This window comes from Salvelinus sp. IW2-2015, linkage group LG22, assembly GCF_002910315.2.
Source record: "Salvelinus sp. IW2-2015 linkage group LG22, ASM291031v2, whole genome shotgun sequence".
Taxonomy (NCBI): Eukaryota; Metazoa; Chordata; class Actinopteri; order Salmoniformes; family Salmonidae; genus Salvelinus; species Salvelinus sp. IW2-2015.
Window position 1 is genome coordinate 20,177,336 of NC_036862.1, and position 19,911 is coordinate 20,197,246.

General features: G+C 43.7%; 1 protein-coding gene across 1 annotated transcript in view; it reads left to right on the top strand.

Annotated features, from left to right (window-relative positions):
• The first annotated feature begins 17,298 nt into the window (after window positions 1-17,298).
• Window positions 17,299-19,911, top strand: part of LOC111949822 (FRAS1-related extracellular matrix protein 2-like) — an 11,830-nt gene continuing 9,217 nt past the window's right edge. The window contains exons 1-2 of the mRNA XM_070433863.1: window positions 17,299-17,418; window positions 18,759-18,780. Of these exons, the coding sequence (XP_070289964.1) occupies window positions 17,299-17,418; window positions 18,759-18,780 (142 nt within the window). The remainder of the gene's footprint in view (window positions 17,419-18,758; window positions 18,781-19,911) is intronic.

A 19,911-nucleotide genomic window follows, 5' to 3' on the forward strand; every position in this document is an offset into this window, starting at 1 on the left:
TCTCAACTGACTTCCTAGTAAAATAAGGTTAATAAACATTTAAAAAATAACACCCTGTATAACCCTATATAGTCTGTACCCCTGATAACAACTATAATAGTCTGTACCCCGTATAACAACCCTATAATAGTCTGTACCTGATAAAACCCTATAATAGTAACTGATATAATACCCCTGTTAACAACCCTATAAACATCTGTACCCTATATAACACCCCTATAATATCTTGCCCCTGAATAACAACCCTATAATAGTCTGTACCCTGTATAACAAACCATAATAGTCTGCTAACCCTATATAACACCCTATAAAGTCTGTACCCCTTGTAAACAACCCTATAATAGTCTGTACCCCTGTAACACCTCTATAATAGCCTGTACCCCTGAATAATAACCCTATAATAGCTTTCTACCCCTGGTATAACAAACCTATAATAGTCTGTACCTATTATAACACCCTTATAATAGTCTGTGCCCCTGAATAACAACCCTATACGAGTCTGTAGCCCTGTATAACACCCTATAATAGTCTGTACCCCTGTTAACAACCCTATAATATCTGACCCCTATAATAACCCTTAAAGTCTGTACCCTGAATAATAACCCTATAATAGTCTGTACCCCTGAATACAACCCTATAATAGTCTGTACCCCTGGATAACAACCCTATAAAGTCTGTACCCCTGAATAATACCCTATAATAGCTGTACCAGAATACCATAATAGTCTATACCCCTGTATAACCCTATAATAGTCCCTGTACCCCTGTAAACACCCTATAATAGTCTGTACCCCTGATATTAAACAACCCTTATAAGTCTTGTACCCTGAATAAATAACCCTATAAGATCTGTACCCCTGTATATACCCTATAAAAGCGTACCCTGTCTATAAACAACTCTATATAACACCCATAAAGTCTGTTACCCTGTTAATAACCCTATAATAGTCTTACCCCTGATACAATAACCCCTATAATAGTCTCTACCCTGTAAATAACAACCCTATAACAGTCTGTTAAGCCCTGTTATAAACAAACCCTTATAATAGTTCTGCGCCCCTGTATAATAACCCTATAATAGTCACCTGTACCCTCATAACCCTATAATAGTCTACCCTGATAACAACCCTATAATAGTCCTGTAACCTTATACCATACTCTACATCTGTACCCTGTATTAAACCCTATAATAGTCTGTACCCCTGGTATAACAACCCATAAGTCTGTACCCTGTAAAAAACCCTATAATAGTCTGTACCCCTGTATAACAACCCTATAATATCTGTACCCCCTGATATAACAACCCTATAATAGTCTGTACCCCTGATAATAAACCCCTATAATAGTCTGTTACCCCTGTATAACAAACCCTATAATAGTCTTACCCCTGGTATAACAACCTATAATAGTCCTGTACCCCTGTTATAACAACCCTATAAATAGTTCTTACCCCGATTAACAAACCCTATATAATCGTCTTTACCCCTGTATACCACACCACTATAATAGTTGTACCCCTGTATAACAGCCATGGAAAGTAACTCACCTCTAATTCCTGTTCAAGAACATGTTTTCTCCAATGAAAACATGTTCCTCAGTAAGAAGTGTTGTAGTAGGGGAAGCGGTTTCTAACAACACACAGAATTGTCACGGTCAGTATGAACATAAGACTCTCACACTCTCACTCACACTCTAACATACACTCTAACACATGCCTTAGTCATGATCTGGGGTGCATCCCAAATCACACCTATTCCCTACTGTAGGTCGATTCTGACAGGTAATCAATCTACAGTTCTGCTCTTTTCTTTCAAGACAGCCTATTCTACCTCTCTCCTCCTCTCCTCCTTCAGTTTATGTAACAAGCTCAGTCCATTCCATATCACCTCCTCTTGACAATTTATCATATAGGCTGACATCAGGCCTGTCTCCCCAGGACTATCTTTCCCATCTCTCTGTCTCCATCCTTCCAATCTCATCATAACCTGCCACCTTAAACCCCCTCAACACCTGATCCAGGTGGCTCTTGGGAGGTGCCGCCACACTGTTTTACCTCCATGTTCCTCTGTGTTTGTTGATAGGTTTACAGCTCTGACGTCACTAGTGAGGGGTTAGGCACTTGTCAGACAGTAGCTTCAAGGCTATGGTTTCTTCTCTGACCCTTTGTCTTCATCTGATTCTTGACGCCATGAAGACAGAATCAGGATCCTGTCTAAATAACAATAAGTTTGTACACAAAGCAAGTTCCACAAAAATGTATTTCCCCCTGCCCTACCTACCCCCTTCTATGTGTGTGATTGTGTTGTGTGTGTGAATGTGTATGTGTATGTGTATATGTTGTTGTGTGTATGGTATGTATGTGTATGTGTTGTGTATGTTGGTTGTGGTGTGTGTGTGTGTTTTCTGTGTGTTGCCTGTGAATCCACATACGTACCACCTGGTGTGTGTTTTGTTGTGTGTTGTGTCGGTGTGCTCTATGTGTTGTGTGCTGTGTGTGTGTGTCATTCTATACATGAACACTCCATCCGACCAACTGATATGCAAGAGGGAAAGGATCCTGGTTGTCAGTCAGACGCCTTGTTGAGGCCCCAGGCCACGGCTCTGAGAACACGATGATGTCGGATAGATAAGTACTGAAGGAACATTTAGAGGAGAGACTGTGCTATATAGACTGTTGTTAGCATGGGGAGCCTTTTTGTCTGAGGTAAACTAATCTCAGGACTGGGGACGTATTAAGGCTTGTCTCTTGTTGTTTTGGTTGTTAATTAACTAGAACATTGACAGTGTCCTATACCAAGACAAAAAACATGCCACAACTTAAGTTCATGCCAAGAGGAACTTCAGTTACATACATTTGGAATTATCTATTTTATATTTGTTACTTTCGAGAACAAGTTTCTGTTCCAGTCTGTAGTGTGATTGTATTAAACTGACACAGTGGTTGTTGTACCAGCATGGCCAGGACACTGCCTGTCAGTCACAGATTACAGCCCACTCTCTCAAACTGTGACCAAAGGGCGATATAGTATATATAGCATGGTGATGATTGTCAGTACAGTTAGCTAAACCACATGTAGATGTGGAACAAGGCTAGTAGTGTGAGTTCACAGCTGCATATCAGTGCCGTGCCACCTTCTATGATGCTAGATACAATTTAGACTATTCAGTGGGTACACAGTGACAGGCAGGAAATGCCTTGTGCCTGTAACCATCTTAAACTGTTGACCCTTCAACTCAGTTCCTCTGAGAACACTTCACGTCCGCAGAAAACCCAGTTAGCTAATCTCATCTCAGGGTGTATATAGGAAATCTGTCTTCCCTGTTTACCGTCGTACCGGCCTCTCAACCATCCTTGACCTGCTATCTAAACATTAATACACAGTTAATTGAATAGCTGTCATATCAGAGTTAAGAAATAAATCAATATATATTACTGTTCTCCCAGACCATGGGTACATTCCAAATGATACCCTATTCCCTATGGACCCTGGTCAAAAGTAGTGTACTATATAGTACCAGGGATTATAAGCATGTAATCCTGCTTCCTTTCCTCCACACATGACACAGATACTCAGGCAATACAGGCAGAGCATGGAATCAGTATTTCTATCCAAACACAACCAGAGATACAACCCAACTAAAACTGTATTATAGGTACCGATTGTAAACTGTTTATGATCTCAATCAGTGAAGGGCAACTCTGGTACTTGGAGTCTGCTGCTTTTCACTTTTTATCGCCAGAAGTATGATCGCTCATGGAGTTGCCCCAGGTTTAAAACGCTGCTCTGAAACAGAACAAAAGTCTCCTGCAGATACTCAGGCCCCCGAGGACAGGAGCTGCCTTTCCCTGCCTGATTATAATCATGATTTACTAGGATCATGTGTTTAACAGACGGGCGACAGGTTTTATTGGAATACAGAAATGATACTCTGACCTACTGTAGAGCTTGCTGAACATGCAGTCTAGCCCTGTAGGTGTAATTGTAACACTACTGTAGAGCTTGCTGAACATGCAGTCTAGCCCTGTAGGTGTAATTTGTACACTATGTAGAGCTTGCTGAACATGCAGTCTAGCCCTGTAGGATGTATTGTAACATACTGTAGAGCTTGCTGAACATGCAGTCTAGCCCTGTAGGTGTAATTGTAACACTACTGTAGAGCTTGCTGAACATGCAGTCTAGCCCTGTAGTGTAATTGTAAACTACTGTAGAGCTTGCTGACATGCAGTCTAGCCCTGTAGGTGTAATTGTAAACTACAGTAGAGCTTGCTGAACTGCAGTCTAGCCTGTAGGTGTAATTGTAAACTACTGTAGAGCTTGCTGAACATGCAGTCTAGCCTGTAGGTGTAATTGTAACACTCAGTAGAGCTTGCTGAACATGCAGTCTAGCCCTGTAGGTGTAATTGTAACATATCGTAGAGCTTGCTGAATGCAGTCTAGCCTGTAGGTGTAATTGTAACACTACACGTAAGTTTGCTGAACATGCAGTCTAGCCCTGTAGTGTAATTGTAACACTACTGTAGAGCTTGCTGAACATGCAGTCTAGCCCTGTAGGTGTAATTGTAAACACTACTGTAGAGCTTGCCGAACATGCAGTCTAGCCCTGTAGGTGTAATTGTAACACTACTGTAGAGCTTGCCGAACATGCAGTCTAGCTGTAGGTGTAATTGTAACACATACTGTAGAGCTTGCCGAACATGCAGTCTAGCCTGTAGGTGTAATTGTACACTATGTAGAGCTTGCCGAACATGCAGTCTAGCCTGTAGGTGTAATTGTAACACTACTGTAGAGCTTGCGAACATGCAGTCTAGCTCTGTGGTGTAATTGTAACACTACTGTAGAGCTTGCTGAACATGCAGTTAGCCCTGTAGGTGTAATTGTAACACTACTGTAGGCTTGCTGAACATGCAGTCTAGCCTGTAGGTGTAATTGTAACACTACTGTAGAGCTTGCTGAACATGCAGTCTAGCTGTAGTGTATATGTACACTAGTTAACACTATACAACTATGCCTATAATAGCTGCAGCACATCTGTTGTGTGACCTGGAATCCTGGTGAATCCAGATGGGGCGGTAGGGATGTAATAACAGGGTTTAGGGTCAGCCAACTTCTCATCCTCGTCCAGGACCCAGACCCGCCCCATGTCCCACTCTCACCAGAACCATAATCATACCTTACAGACCTTAGAGTATTCCTGAGATTTACAGACCAGTGACACCACTGCATAAATACAAGACTGTAATTCTGCTCTACAAGCATTCTCATGTTTTACTGTCCCACTCCCCGCCCCGGTGGCTCCATACCACACCTCTCCTTCCCCCCGGTGCGTCCGGATGCGTGGCATGCACGGGCGATTGAGTCTCTATCAAACAGCAATTACCTGTGCGTGAAAGGACAAGTCCTGTCAGGCAGGCTGGAAGGCAGACAGGCTGGCAGGCAGGCGTACTGCATACTGTAAATATATGCATGTGGACGTGGTACTTCCCTGTGTGTTATGGGGATAGCTGTCTGTGCATGTAGAAGAGCTGTGTGTGTGTCTGTACACTCATGTCTGTGTATGTGTCTGTACATTCATGTCTGTGTGTGTGTCTGTACATTCATGGCCGTGTGTGTGTCTGTACATTCATGTCTGTGTGTGTCTGTACATTCATGTCTGTGTGTGTGTCTGTACATTCATGGCTGTGTGTGTCTGTACATTCATGTCTGTGTGTGTCTGTACATTCATGTCTGTGTGTGTGTCTGTACATTCATGTCTGTGTGTGTCTGTACATTCATCAAATAAAATAAAATGTATTTATAAAGCCCTTCTTACATCAGCTGATATCTCAAAGTGCTATACAGAAACCCAGCCTAAACCCCAAACAGCAAGCAATGCAGGTGTAGAAGCACAGTGGCTAGGAAAAACTCCTTGGCACTGTGCTTCTTAACCTGCATTCAAGTCTGTGTGTGTGTCTGTACATTCACGGCTGTGTGTGTGTCTGTACATTCATGTCTGTGTGTGTGTCTGTACATTCATGTCTGTGTGTGTGTCTGTACGTTCATGTCTGTGTGTGTGTGTGTGTACATTCATGTCTGTGTGTGTGTCTGTACGTTTCATGTCCTGTTGTGTGTAATGTCTGTACATTCACGTCGGTGTGGTGGTGTCTGTACATTCCACGTCTGTGTGTGTGTCTGTACATTCATGTCTGTGTCTGTGTGTCTGTACATTCATGTCTGTGTGTGTGTCTGTACATTCATGTCTGTGTGTGTGTCTGTACATTCATGTCTGTGTGTGTGTGTCTGTACGTTCATGTCTGTGTGTGYGTGAGCGTGTGCGTGAATGATGTTTCTGAAACCTCCATTGTGGGTCTGACTAAGAACATCCACTACTATCTCCACGAGACCAGCGCTGCCTGCAGGTCTGCCAATGTGGCAGAAAGAGTATGTGTCTCAAATGGCACCCTATTACATATTATTTCACATGACAATACAGATATACATCTGTTGGTCACAGATAGCTGAAAAAAAAGGTAGGGGCGTTGATCAGAAAACCTGTCACTATCTGGTGTGACCACCATTTTCCTCATGGAGCGCGACACATCTCCTTTGCATAGAGTTGGTCAGGCTGTTGATTGTGGCCTGTGGAATGTTGTCCCACTCCTCTTCAATGGCTGTGAGAAATTGCTGGATATTGGTCGGAACTGGAACACGCTGTCGTATACGTCGGTCCAGAGCACCCCAAACGTGGGTGGGTGACATGGGTGACATGTCTGCTGAGTATGCAGGCCATGGAAGAAATGGGACATTTTAAGCTTCAAGGAATTGTGTACAGATCCATGCGACATGGGGCTGTGCATTTTGATGCTGAAACATGAGGTGATGGTGGCGGATGAATGGCACAACAATGGGCCTCAGGATCTCGTCACGGTATCTCTGTGCATTCAAATTGCCATCGATAAAATGCAATTGTGTTCGTTGTCCGTAGCTTATTCCTGCTCATACCAATGTTGACATCAGCAAACTGCTCGCCCACACAACGCCATACACACTGTCTACCATCTGCCTGGTACAGTTGAAATCAAGATTAATCCGTGAAGAGCACACTTCTCCAGCGTGCCAGTGGCCATCGAAGGTGAGCATTTGCCCACTGAAGTCTGGTACGACGCCRAACTGCAGTCAGGTGTCCGGGTGGCTCGTCTCAGACGATCCCGCCGTTGAAGAAGCCCTGATGTGGAGGTCCTGAGCTGGCGTAGCTACAATTGGTCTGCGGTTGTAAGGCCGGTTGGACGTACTGCCAAATTCTCTATAACAACTTTGGAGGCGGCTTATGGTAGCGATTTTATTATTAAATTCTCTGGCAACAGCTCTGGTGGACATTCCTGCAGTCAGGATGCCAATTGCACGCTCCCTCAAAACTTGAGACATCTGTGGCATTGTGTTGTGTGACAAAACTGCACATTTTAGAGTGACCTTTTATTGTCCCCAGCACAAGGTGCACCTGTGTAATGATCATGCTGTTTAATCAGCTTCTTGTTATGCCACACCTGTCAGGTGGATGGATTATCTTGGCAAAGGGGATGTAAACTATTTGTGCACAACATTTGAGAGAAATAAGCTTTTTATGAGTATGGAACATTTCTGGGAGCTTTAATTTCACTTTACATGTTGAGTTTATATTTTTGTTCAGTATATATAGCTATATTATACTTGAAAGTAGTCAGATTTGTAGGCCCACTCTGTGAGTGCATCCCAAATGGCACCCTATTCCCTATATAGTGCACTACTTTTGACCAGAGACTAATGGGGTGTATATAGATTAGGACCTATATTTTATTTTAATTGACTGATTTCCTTTTATGAACTGTAACTCTGTAAAATCTTTGAAATTGTTGCATGTTGTGTTCATATTTTTGTTCAGTGTAGTTATAGTAGGTCATTGAATTATCCAGTATAACTTTAGATGACTTTATGTTTGATATGCAGCTACTGCTACACTGCGTTCTATTAGAGAACTGGGATTAGTGTTGTACAGAAGGCCGAGTAGCAGTAACCATGCTGCCTCTGTTAGATAAGGCATTCAGCGCTGTGGGACTGCCATCTAAAGTGCAACACTGATCAAGCAGCTTGTGTAGTTGGAGGAGTACAACAGTCCCTTTAAGGAGGTGTCGATGGAGGAATGTGTGTGTGTGTGTGTGTGTGTGTGTGTGCGTGCATGTGCGTGTGTGTGTGCACGTGTTTGTTAAAGCTGGGCGATATGGACAAAAATCCACATTGCGATAAATTGCCTGAAATGATGCGATAACGATAAACATTAATAACATAAATATGCACAACAGTTTTAAAAAAATTATCCTTTAGTTTGATGGTTGTTTGCATCAATTGTCCCATTAACGATCACCCATATTAGCAAACTTATTTCATTTCAAACTTCACATTTCTCTAGTATAGGCTACTTATCATAATTGAACGAATATCAGCAAAATTCCTACAATAAGTGATCGTGTGTGGTCCATGTTGACAATTTTTGGTTTATTGTCCAGCTTATTGTGTGTGTGTGTTGTGGTGTGTGGTGTGTGTGTGTGTGTGTGTGTGTGTGTGTGTGTGTGTGTGTGTTGTGTGTCGTGCTGTGGTGTGTGGTGTGTGTGTGTGGTGTGTGTCACTTGTCATCACAGTCATTAACACCAATGCTTTACTGTAACATGTCCTTTGTATTCTGATCTCATGTTCAGAGGTTACTTTACACTACAAAGTTCACTCTGTAAAATTCAAGGAAATTATTATACTTCCTATTAAACAATGGTTTGTTTTCACAAGATTATAAATGGCACCTCACTGTCTGGTGGGAACAGATTTAGTACTTCAAAAATGACACCCTATGTGTAATTTTGGATGACTTACTTAGTCCTCTTTGTCCTGGGTGAGAAATAAGGCTGCAACAATCTTCTACCACTGGAGTCTGTCTTTGGCTACAGCTTGAGCCTTGTTTGTGTCCCATTTAGGATGCTACTTATTTAAACCTCCACCTGCCTTGACCTCAGGTAACTCTACCCAGAGAGAGGTGTGCCTGTGTCTGGGTAGGAGAAAGGTAAGCCCTGGGGTGTGGTGGTGCTGTGTCTAGGTGGGTCCTCCCTCAGGCCAGGAGCCAGGGTTTATCTTACACCTAATGGGCCGTGCTTCTTTGAAGATGGTGTTTGTCTGCTGTACAAACCAACCTTATCTGATTACTACAACTGCAGGTCTGGGACTCCACACACACAGATCTGATTACCACACTATCGCAGAGATGGAGCTGAGCCAGTCTAAAGCCTGCCCTGTTTGATTTGTCTGTAGGGAAAGACACTGGCAGCTGCATAAACCCTGACTTCCCACACTCTTTGTCTAGGTTTGATCTTGTCGCACACTTTTCTGCATCCCAAATGGGACCCTATTCCCTACATAGTGCACRCCTTCTGGACAGGGCTCTGTTCAAAAGTAGTGCACTATATAAGGGATAGGGTGCCATTTGTAACACATACTGTTTCTTGGTTTGTTCTCCACACACTCTAGGTTTGTTCTGGACCTAGATAAAGGAGGACAGGTGTAGTTGTCCTGTTTGTGCACCCTGTAAGCCTATTACCAATTCAARGCACTTTCATACCTGACAACAATGCCTTCAACCACCAATCCTCAGGCTTTGTCTAAAGCAACAGTTTTCCCTCTGCAGCTTGTCTGACTGGCTAATACTGTGAGATGATGATATCCAACCCTGTTTAAATTGTTGAAAAGTGTTATGGTATTCTTTGAGTCAAGGATTGTGTGTGACTTAATAAGGTGTTAGAAGGGATATAATTTCCATCTTTACACCTGTATTAGCCCGTCTATTAAACATAGATATCAGCCTGTCTGATAAAAATAGATATCAGGTGTTTTGCTTGAACAGAGTGTACAGTAACAGATATCTCTCTTATTTAACATGCTTTGAAAAGCTGTTCATGTATCATTTCCTTTTACAGTGCTTATTTAGATGAAATGAATGCATCAGATCAAATGAGTATTTGGCTGAGTTACTACAGTACTGTTTTATCAGATGGACACATTAGTTCTATGCAGAAGTATTTTTCATCCAGTATTAGCCTCTTCTCCTTCTCTCCACTTTCCTCCTCTCCTATCTTCCCATTTATCTGTGTCACTTTGAGATGAGAAACACCAGACCAGCCTAGAGGTGTGATCCTCATCGTCATGGAAACAGGGTTTATGCCTGTGGCGATATCACCACCATTAAATTCATTAATGTATTCACCATGGCTGTGTCTGAAATGACATCCTATTCCCTGCGTAGTGTTCTGTATAGGGAATATGGTTCCATTTGGGACCGAGCCTATATCCAGTTCCTCTGTGAAGGACCAGGCTTCTACTGTTCAGTAGTCTGGAGGGAAGGGTTGGTTTGGTCCATTTTCACACCAAAAAAATGAGTAAAGCGCTCATATAATTCATATAATTCAGAGCCAACAACTGCCACTCCAGTTTACCTCAAAGTTGTTTATTTTCCCAGAACGTACAGTAAATGAGCCCAGGGTCCTACTCTTACTGTGAGGGCCGTTACGCTCAATCAMCACCCTCCCTGTGTTTCTGGTTGTTTGAGTCAGCTGTGATGTTAGTTGACAGCAACTTCCCAAGAACCAGCCCTATTCACAGCACGCGAAGTACCGAGAGGGAGAGAGGGATAAAGAGAGAGAGAGAGGGATATAGAGAGATAGAGAGAGGGATAGAGAGAGAGAGAGGGATAGAGAGAGGGAAGCAGAGAGACGAGATGAGGAGAGGAGGAGAGGGAGGGAGAGGAGAAGGACGAGAAGGGGAGAGAGAGGAGGAGAGAGAGAGAGACGAGGAGAGAGATAGAGATCAGAGAGAGGGAGAGAGGAGATATAGAGATGAGAGAGAGGGAATGTATAGCAGAGAGCAGAGACGAGAGAGGAGAGAGAGAGGGAGTATATAGAGAGAGAGAGACAGAGGCGCAATTATAACATCCCACACACATCCAGCTCTGCGTGTCTGGGGTTTCTCTCTGCTGTCACCACCACCAGAGTGACGACCGACAAACCTGAGGAGGACTAAAGCATATTGTTCACCTGGTTAACCGTTTTCCACTAAGCTCTAAATCTGGCCTTAATAAGCAGCGCTAAAGCCAGTGTGTCTGATAACACAAAGACAGTGTACTTGGTAGTCAGCTTCCCCCTTGAGGTGAGAGCAGTGTGATTGTATTTGATGTAGGGACAGGAATACACCGACTAGACTTCGAGACAGAGCGAGTGTGCTGTCTGCTATGTGTGTTGTGTTGTGTTGGTATAGTGTCGTGTTGTGTTGTGTTGTAGATTGGTGTTGTGTATTGCGAGATAGTTAGTAGTATTGAGAACCGTATCAGCGAGAGGAGAGACTAGAGATAGTTTTAGGACGTGTACACAGTGGCGTGGTGATATGTGTAAGGAGGAGGTGCAAGGCGCATGTCCTGTAACCGTTGAACGTCGACATAACGCGACTATGACAGCTCGTATGCCAGCATGGTAGTACTGTGGCCTGATACCGTAGATTAAAGTGGTAGTAGAGAGGTGGGAAGAGATGGTTGGAGAGAGAGGGAACACAGATGTTATACGTTTCAGGATTCATGTTTTCGGCAGTTTTTTCACAGGCTGGGGATACCGGTCTTTGATGGGAATGGTTTGAGCATGATTGGGTTAAAACCCGCACTTTCAACGACATGGGCTTTCGTTGGAGCGGGCATGAACTTAAATGGGAACTTGCACATTTTGAGGCACTTAGGGGTTGTGACGATGACAGAAGGTACGATGCATAAACAAGATGCAGACGAGAGAGCTATAGATTGAAAGATAGTTGCTCAGGACTACGCGCATGTTAAAAGGGGGACAACTCACTAGACCGAAGGTGTAACAGTATAGTAGAATAGGTGAACATTTTAGTTGGGAAGATGGAGTGTGAGAGCTTGGGATAAGATGTTACGTAATGTTATAGAATGTGAAGAAGACTTAGATAAGTGCTCTTGAAATGAGAGACAGAGAGTACAGCTGAATGAGATTTTCTTGTTATAGTATGAGATAGAGATTGAGAAGAGAGAGGCTGACGATGAATTCCTGTGGAGGTGGACTTGAATGGAAAGCTAGTAGCGGAGAGATTTGAGAGGCCCAGTAGGTGGAGTGATGAACGAGCTTGGAGAGGTGATAAAGAGAGGTGAGATGGAGTGTTTGAGTGGTTTTGATTGTTGTTGGTGAGATATGAGATTGAGTGTGAATGTTGAAGAGATAGGGAGGAGGTGGACAGGTAGAGAGTGTGGCTGTGATATAGAGTGGTGTAATAGTACTTAGCCTAGTGTGCGTGTGTGTGATGAATGCCGTAGTAGTACCGTAGTAGTAAGTTGTATAACTCTATGACTGCCATAACATGATATAATGTCCAGTATGTGTGACTAGTATACTGATACTATCTTACTCAAAGATATGTGATACTCTACTTCTATAGATTATTGATGTGTTAGAGATGACGGCTCATCTTAAATGTTATGGTTTCCTCATTATTGTTTGTCCAAGTCTACTTTTATTGCCAACCTTAGGCACCAGTCCTATCCTATCCTTATCTCTCATTATGGTTCATATCGATTTATACTGTACTCTGTTTATATATGATCTGCTTTTTCATTTCGTTATTTTATCTTTCACTCTAATAAAAATCACTCTTACTTCTATATATATTTATTTCTTACCATTCTCTCTATCCATTAATTTCTTTCTCTCTATTTCTCGTTTCTTCCTCTTATATCTCGTGCTCTCTTCCACTACTTTTGTTTTTATTTTCCTGATGCTTCTCTCCTATCACTACTCCCCTCTCACTTTCTCCTCTCTAGGTATCCCAACTCTCTTTTTACTTCCCTCTTCTTGTCCACACAAAGTAAAAATTTGAAAAACAACTGATATTTATGGAATGTGTCGTCGCGATGATGCAGACCCGGGGTGGGCATCGGCGCGCGCTATGAAAGCCCATATTGTTTGTAGTCAGTGAGTTCGCATGCTACTCTAAATCAGTGTCGGAAACCCAGTCATCTTAAAAGATAAGAACTACCAACTGTTTGACAGATTTGGGTCAAACTTGATCAAGGCACAAGGACTAAACCTCAAGTGGTGTCAACATTGTTCTCTAAAACTAGAACAACATTAAATACCACAAAATTGGCATCAGAGGAATTATCATAATGACTCTGCCTCATAAAGACAGAAAAAAAAGAACAAGTACAGTAGGTGGGGCAAATCCTGTCAGTGTTAAGACTCGCAAAAGAAGTCATATAGGACTCAACACTGGTTTCTGGGTGAGTTTCATTGGGTGCAACATTGTAGCAAAGCACTTCCAATGAAAAATGGGTTGCAAATGACAACACAGTGCTATTGTACAATTAGAATAGGTCCCTTCATTTTCATTTGCAATGGTACCCCTGGCTGTTGTACTTGTGTGAATGACTTGAAATCAGAGCGCACAGATTTAAGGCACATCTTTTATCCAATCCTTTTCAGAAAATTCGTGGATTGTTGTAAGCACTCTAATTTTTGTGTATCAAAGTTAGAAGCACGAAAGTTCATGATGCATACAGAACATATATGGTGTCATCTAGGCAAAGGCAGTGTTCAAAGTGTTGTGTTGTGGATCGTTACGGGGTTTATAGATTAGTCTACTGATGGTGTGTTTGAGCAGTATCTCCAATAAGTACATGGTGTAGTGATTGGTGGTGTTGGCATGGTCTGTATGTGCTGTTGAGGTTGTGTGCAGAGTGTCAGGAGCTTGCGCTGGGCTGGGTTGGCGGTAGATAGGACTGGGCAACCTATTGATAGATGCCCAACATCACATTCTATCTCATCATCACCATTGCACTTGCTGGGCCCCGCAGGTCACCTGGCAGAGCTGGCTTAGGATCTCGAGTCCCCTTCACCTCTCTGAAGGATGCAAGTCGGCCAGCTTTATGTAATTACTCACGGTTTTCTATCCTCTCTAGGTTGCCTCCCCTCCTCTAAATCTTTCTCTGATTTGCGTTTGCACCATCCTCGAATGATTAACGGTTCTCTTCACACCTCCTCCCTCTTCTCTTCTTGCTATCTCATCTTTACAAGTTTTTCTCTCTCTCCACTTTCGCCTGCTTTGTCCTACAGACAGTCTTCTAGGCTCCACAGCTGCTCTCCTCTTCAGGTCCTCTTCCACCTTCAACCTGATTGCTGGTCTCAGAGTCAGACGCTCCTGCTGGTCTAGGGGGGTGTCTCCCAGGCCCTCCCAGACCTTGGTGAGGGAAAGCGGGTAGTGTAGTAGAAGGTGTCGGGCTGTGGTGGGTTGTCGTGTGCTGGCAGCTCCAGAGGAAAGCCGCTTGGCCCGGCGTGAAGCTCAAGTCCTTCAGCCCTATCACACGACTCACTCTACGCTTTTATCTAAGGGGGTGTGGAGTCACTTATCTCTATCCCTGAGACATCTGTCAAGTCAGTTCAATCAAAGGCGATCTTTGACGTGGTGTAGCACTTGCTGAGGATTGAGGGCAGGGCCTCTCTGGGGAGGTGACAGGCGATGTGGCTTGCTACTCAGGTCTGGCTAAGACCTCCGACAGCCGCTTTGGTGAAAAGTGGAGCTGGGCGAAGCCAACACGCGTACGATCCGCTGGCGCACCTGCGCTGCAGTCCGGTCCAGGGAGACCCGGAGAGGGGCGGAGGTTTACTGCTAACGGACCTCCCTGGTGCTGCTGCTACCCCCTCCTGCGGCTTCCTCATCAGCCCACCCCAAGCACTGGTGTGGGACTGATGGTGGACTGGGGGGTGATGTTCATTGAGAAGGGTGTGTTTGGGCTCCCTGTCTTGGCCGGAGGTTAAAGGCTGGAGGCTGGTGGAGGCCAGGGTTCTGGGGGTTAGACCATGTGTCCGGCTGTGAGGCCCAGTCGGCTCTAAAAGTCAAGGGTACAGTAGGTCTTTAGTGGTGAACATCGAAGACCCCCTTTGTTGGAGCCTGGTGAAACAGGCAAGAGAAGTGCAGCGGCGAACCAGGTGGTGGATGTGCTGGAGCCCGTTCTCCAGCTTTACCTCCTGTTCGGTTTCTTGGCTAGGTGAGGAAGGGCAGAATGGAATACAGGTCTGGGGTAGTGGCTGTTGCAGGTTTATCCTGGAGCACAGACAGGGACCTCGAGATGATGGGGGCCTGGAGAGGGGGCTGGCCACAAGGTCCAGGCTAGGTTGTTAGCTGGGGAGACAGTACACTGGACTGGATTGGAGAATAGGAGTCTGACCTGGTTTTTTGCCTGGAGGTTACCACGGCCTCTGCTTCAATACACACACGTCTGGAGAATTAGTTAGTGAGAGAGATTGCCTACATGAGAATTCTCAGTTTAGTTCTCGTTAACATATATTATACATTCATTAATTAATCAGATTAGACTCAAGAATAAACGAGTGAATGACTGCATATTAAATATCCAATGACCGACATTCACTGAGCAAGTCAAAACTTATGAACTGTATTAGAGGGAGAAGCATTAGCAGACAGACTCCACTGGAGGGTAGGGTTACAATCCTTCTCCTGGTTGGTTCTCTGTCCTCTCCCTTCACAGGCTCTCTCCGCACCATCCCCAACCGGGATGGCCCAGGAGAGGGATGCTGGAGTTTAGTCTGCACCACCTCGTTTCTTGCTCCTCTAAGAAGAATCAGCCTGAGGGAAAAACACAAAGCAAAAGTTTTCAGAATAAAAAAGTTTGTAGGAAACACAAGGCAAAAGCCTCAAACTGCTCGGTATTTCCCGATCAAGGACATAACGGACATCATCTAGATACTCATTCTTTCTGGAAAAATTTTAATGAAAGTTTCAGCCTGCTCGTGTTTCTCACAGCTGAAGACGGCGTAATAGTTGTGCACCCAGGCATAATCTTTTGTAACAAGAAGATACACATACTTAGAGCTGGGCACAAATGTAAACTAGTCTGGCACCAAGCAGTGTTACCTGCCCTTACCTCTCTGTGCCTCCTGCGTGCAGGTGCAGCGCTGCTGCTGCCGGCATCTCTGTTCATTTATACACTTTCTTCGCACAGACGCTGGTACGGTCACCTCTGGAGAGATGGCTAAAGAGTTAAAAGTCATTTTTTAGACAATGTACGTTTATAAATGCGCGGGTTCTAAAGTTAATTTGCTTCAGACAATTGTGATCGATCCACTTGTGATAAGATATGTGGTGATAAAGACGACGGCTTTCACTACTCACCCTCTCCATGAGCCCCAATCGGTTTGCTACAGAGTACATGACAAACAAGATAACTTGGACACACAGGTAAGACTGTTAAAGCATATATAGTCCTAAGATGCTGGATGACTTCTGCGTTTACATCACGACAGATAAACGCTTTGTTCAAAGAATTAACACATGGTGGGAACATTTTATTTAGTTCCGTAGGAAAACCATTTATATTCAAAGTCTTTGGTATGAATGTTAATTGTCTGTTGATGTCATTAATCAGTGAGTGATCCATCTTCTTGAAGCCGAGGTTGGGGCACCTGCGATTCGGTGAGCGCAGCGCTCCATGTGCAGTAGAGTTGATCCAGGAACATTGCTTTCTAGGGTGGGGAGACAGCCCCCCTCTGTTTCATCTCCACACTGCCCATCACATTTTCCATACAGGATATCATAATGTTTCTCACCCATTATAGCAGTGTGGTAAGCTGTACAGTTCGCCATTTCTTTCTCTCCTTTATTTAACGAGTCCCATTTCAGTTGGTGTCCTATTAACAATTATGTGATTCATATTAAGAATTAGTACTACTTTGGCATTACATAGGTGTTGTGATTGCATTTCATACAGGAACTCACTGGTAATTACTAGGATATTAAAGTATTTTTAAGTGGAATATGAGAGTAATAATAAGACATTATGAAAGTATACTGGAAGAAGTTTGGGTATGTGCCATAGCGCAAAACTTTATAGAACAAAAACAAATTTGACCGTTATACTTTCGATCCAGGACTTGATTAGGTTGAGGCTGGTGGCTCCACAGACTTTTGGCTTCTGGCTTCTCTTCTCTCTGTGGTCGCGCTTCGTTGAGAGGCATCCTGGGACGAGAAGAGAGCATGTGCCTCAAAAAATATTGTATTTTTGTATATACATAACTTCAGCACATTATGTCCACAACATACAGTAAAGTAGTCAGTCCAATACAGATAACTCCGTTTGTCTGCATTAATAATTAAAAAGTTCTTGTCATCACATTTTAGATGCGCTTGGCCCAATTGATTTTATAACATCAGCATCACTTTGGGCAATGGCGCAACAATGGTCCAATTTAACAAGTTCATCAAATCAGACGAGAATCAACGTTCCCACCAGCCACTCACTCAAGCTGTGTCCAGACCTGGTGTCTATCCAGTGGTGAGTATAAAGGTGTCCCTGCAGGTAAGGACCGGCTGTGTGTGTTGGCACCCTGATCCCCCCCAGGGCCAGCAGATGGAGGGATCCTGCATCCCCCAACAACCATCCCGTGCTGAATGCGTTCTGGAGTGACGGTAAGCAAGGCAGTACTGATGTATGTCGCTACCTTACTCCCACGCGCGACGTCTCACCGTCTTCTTTATAGAGTTATGCGTCGGGGTCCTATTGGAATGATGGGGGTAGGATTTGTGATGACTGTCTAGGTCTCGGCTGGTTCTGCGTCTTCAGTCCTCCTTTCCATCCTGGGGTGTTCAGGACAGTCCAGCTTCACAGATCCCTCCACGCGCACCACATATCTCTAGAGACGCCAACACTCCCATCGAGGAACACACACACGCACTCTTTAAATTGGTGCATCGTAAAAGAACAGGGCCACCAAACATTATTGTCGAACTCAAGGAAACTATTCACACTGCATATAAGATCAGTAGGTCAAATCAGCCTGGATGGCGACATGAGGAGCATCATCAGACCCCTATACCATCCGCTCAGACACATTGTATTTAACATAGGGACTGTAGAGAAATAGATACGCTTTGGAAAATCTGCGGATTCTAACAATTTCAGTTATGTACATCACAGCAGAAACCCACCTGGGAAACATAACATAACAGTCTCATGTAACTAGTCTTTGGCCATACTTGTGACATTTTAAAACTGAAAGTTTAAAAAAAACGACCTTGATGAAAATACATCTTAACTTACACACGATTGCCAGGTAATAACAAAATTGTTTGCACTTGAATTGAGGGGAGAAGGTTTACACAACAATCTAATGATTGCGCCGTTTCGAGCTCCGAAAGGTTATCGGTGGTTAACAAGTCGGCAAGATGCAGGCACACACAATCCATTAACTTACGTCACCAAGCCACATTTGTCGCTAAGCAAGAAATGATCGTGTTCACTAATAACCAGTATGTCTTTCATTGAGTTTATGCTGTGATGATCCTAGCTCTCAGCAATGACAGATATGACTGTAATTTTGTGCTGATTCTAGTACTTCTACGTTGAACAGAGAAAATGGACACCCACATCAGTTACGAGTTAATGTAGGATTTGTAATAGCAGAGTGTGAAATTATTGGAAATTTCTAAACGATGAAACGACTACATTCCTTTTCTTTTCTACAAAAAATAATAATTATTTTGAAGTATCTATCAGAACCCCCCCAAAAAATCTTGTGAGGAAACAGCTCCAGACCCAACCCCTTGTTGCCCGCCCCATAAAAATTATATGTCCTACTAACTAATGTACAGGGGGGTCAAGTGGCCCCACTCTCGCCATGCTCTTGGTCCTGCCCTTAGGGACGTATGCCTCAGGAGGAATGTAAGTCTGAGTGGCCAGTAGAGGCGTTGGCTGGTCCTCCACAGCCTAAGGTCACCTGGAATAAGAATACAGTTATTTAGCAGTTATTTTATCCAGAAGCGATTAAACAATGTAAATACGTAATCAGTACAGTGTTTGACAATAGGAATGAACTCAAAACTGCCTGGGTCTGCTTTATGGAGGTCTGCAATAACGTTACGACTGCTCAACAAATAAGGTAGAAATTCTCAGTGTAAGAACAAGTGATTATGGTACATCTGCAACGTTTTGCACAATTTCACCACCCTGGAATACACCCTGGTTGGATAGTAGGTCCATGCGCTAAATAACGGAGCATGGCAGTCGTACCTCAGCAATGCAGCACAGGGTTTCTTGGGGGCCACCAGCGGACTAGTAGACTCCCCGTTCAGACCAGTGCAGGGCCAGCCAAGGCCTCCACCCTCATCTGACGTCTACCTAGAAGCAAAGGATCACATAAGGGCAGGAGGGAGCACCCTAGACCCACTCGTGGACGCTACATTTTCACAAAAAAAGAAAGATGGCTGTTAGAGTCATTTAAACCATTCCCGTCGCAGATATAGGTAACTAGGCATGTGGATGTTGAGTCAACCTCGACCCATAATGTACACTGAACAAAAATATGAACGCAAAATGTAAAGTGTTGCGTTTCATTGAGCGAAACGAAAAGATCCCTGACATGTTTCAATACGCACCTAAAAAGGCTTATTTCGATACTCAAATTGTGCACATACATTTATTCTACACCCTGTTAGTGAGCATTTCTGCTTTTGAAAAACGCTAAAATCCAGCCACCGGATCAGGGGTGGCCATCATCAGATGCTATTATCATTACACGGTGCATCTTGTCGCGTGGGGACATAAAGGCCAACTAAAATGTGCATATGGTCGACTACGAAACACAATGCACAGATGTTCAAGTTTGAGGGAGTGTGCAATCAAATGAAAAGTTTTGTGCACATGACGCCCCGAATTACAATCGAGGGATTGTGAGGCCTTACTTACAAAGCATAACCAACAATGCCAGTAAAGAACTACCAAAAAATAGAAAATAAAAGTATACCAAATAATTAGAAGAGCAGGCAGGTAAAAAAGCAGATAGCAAGGCTATAT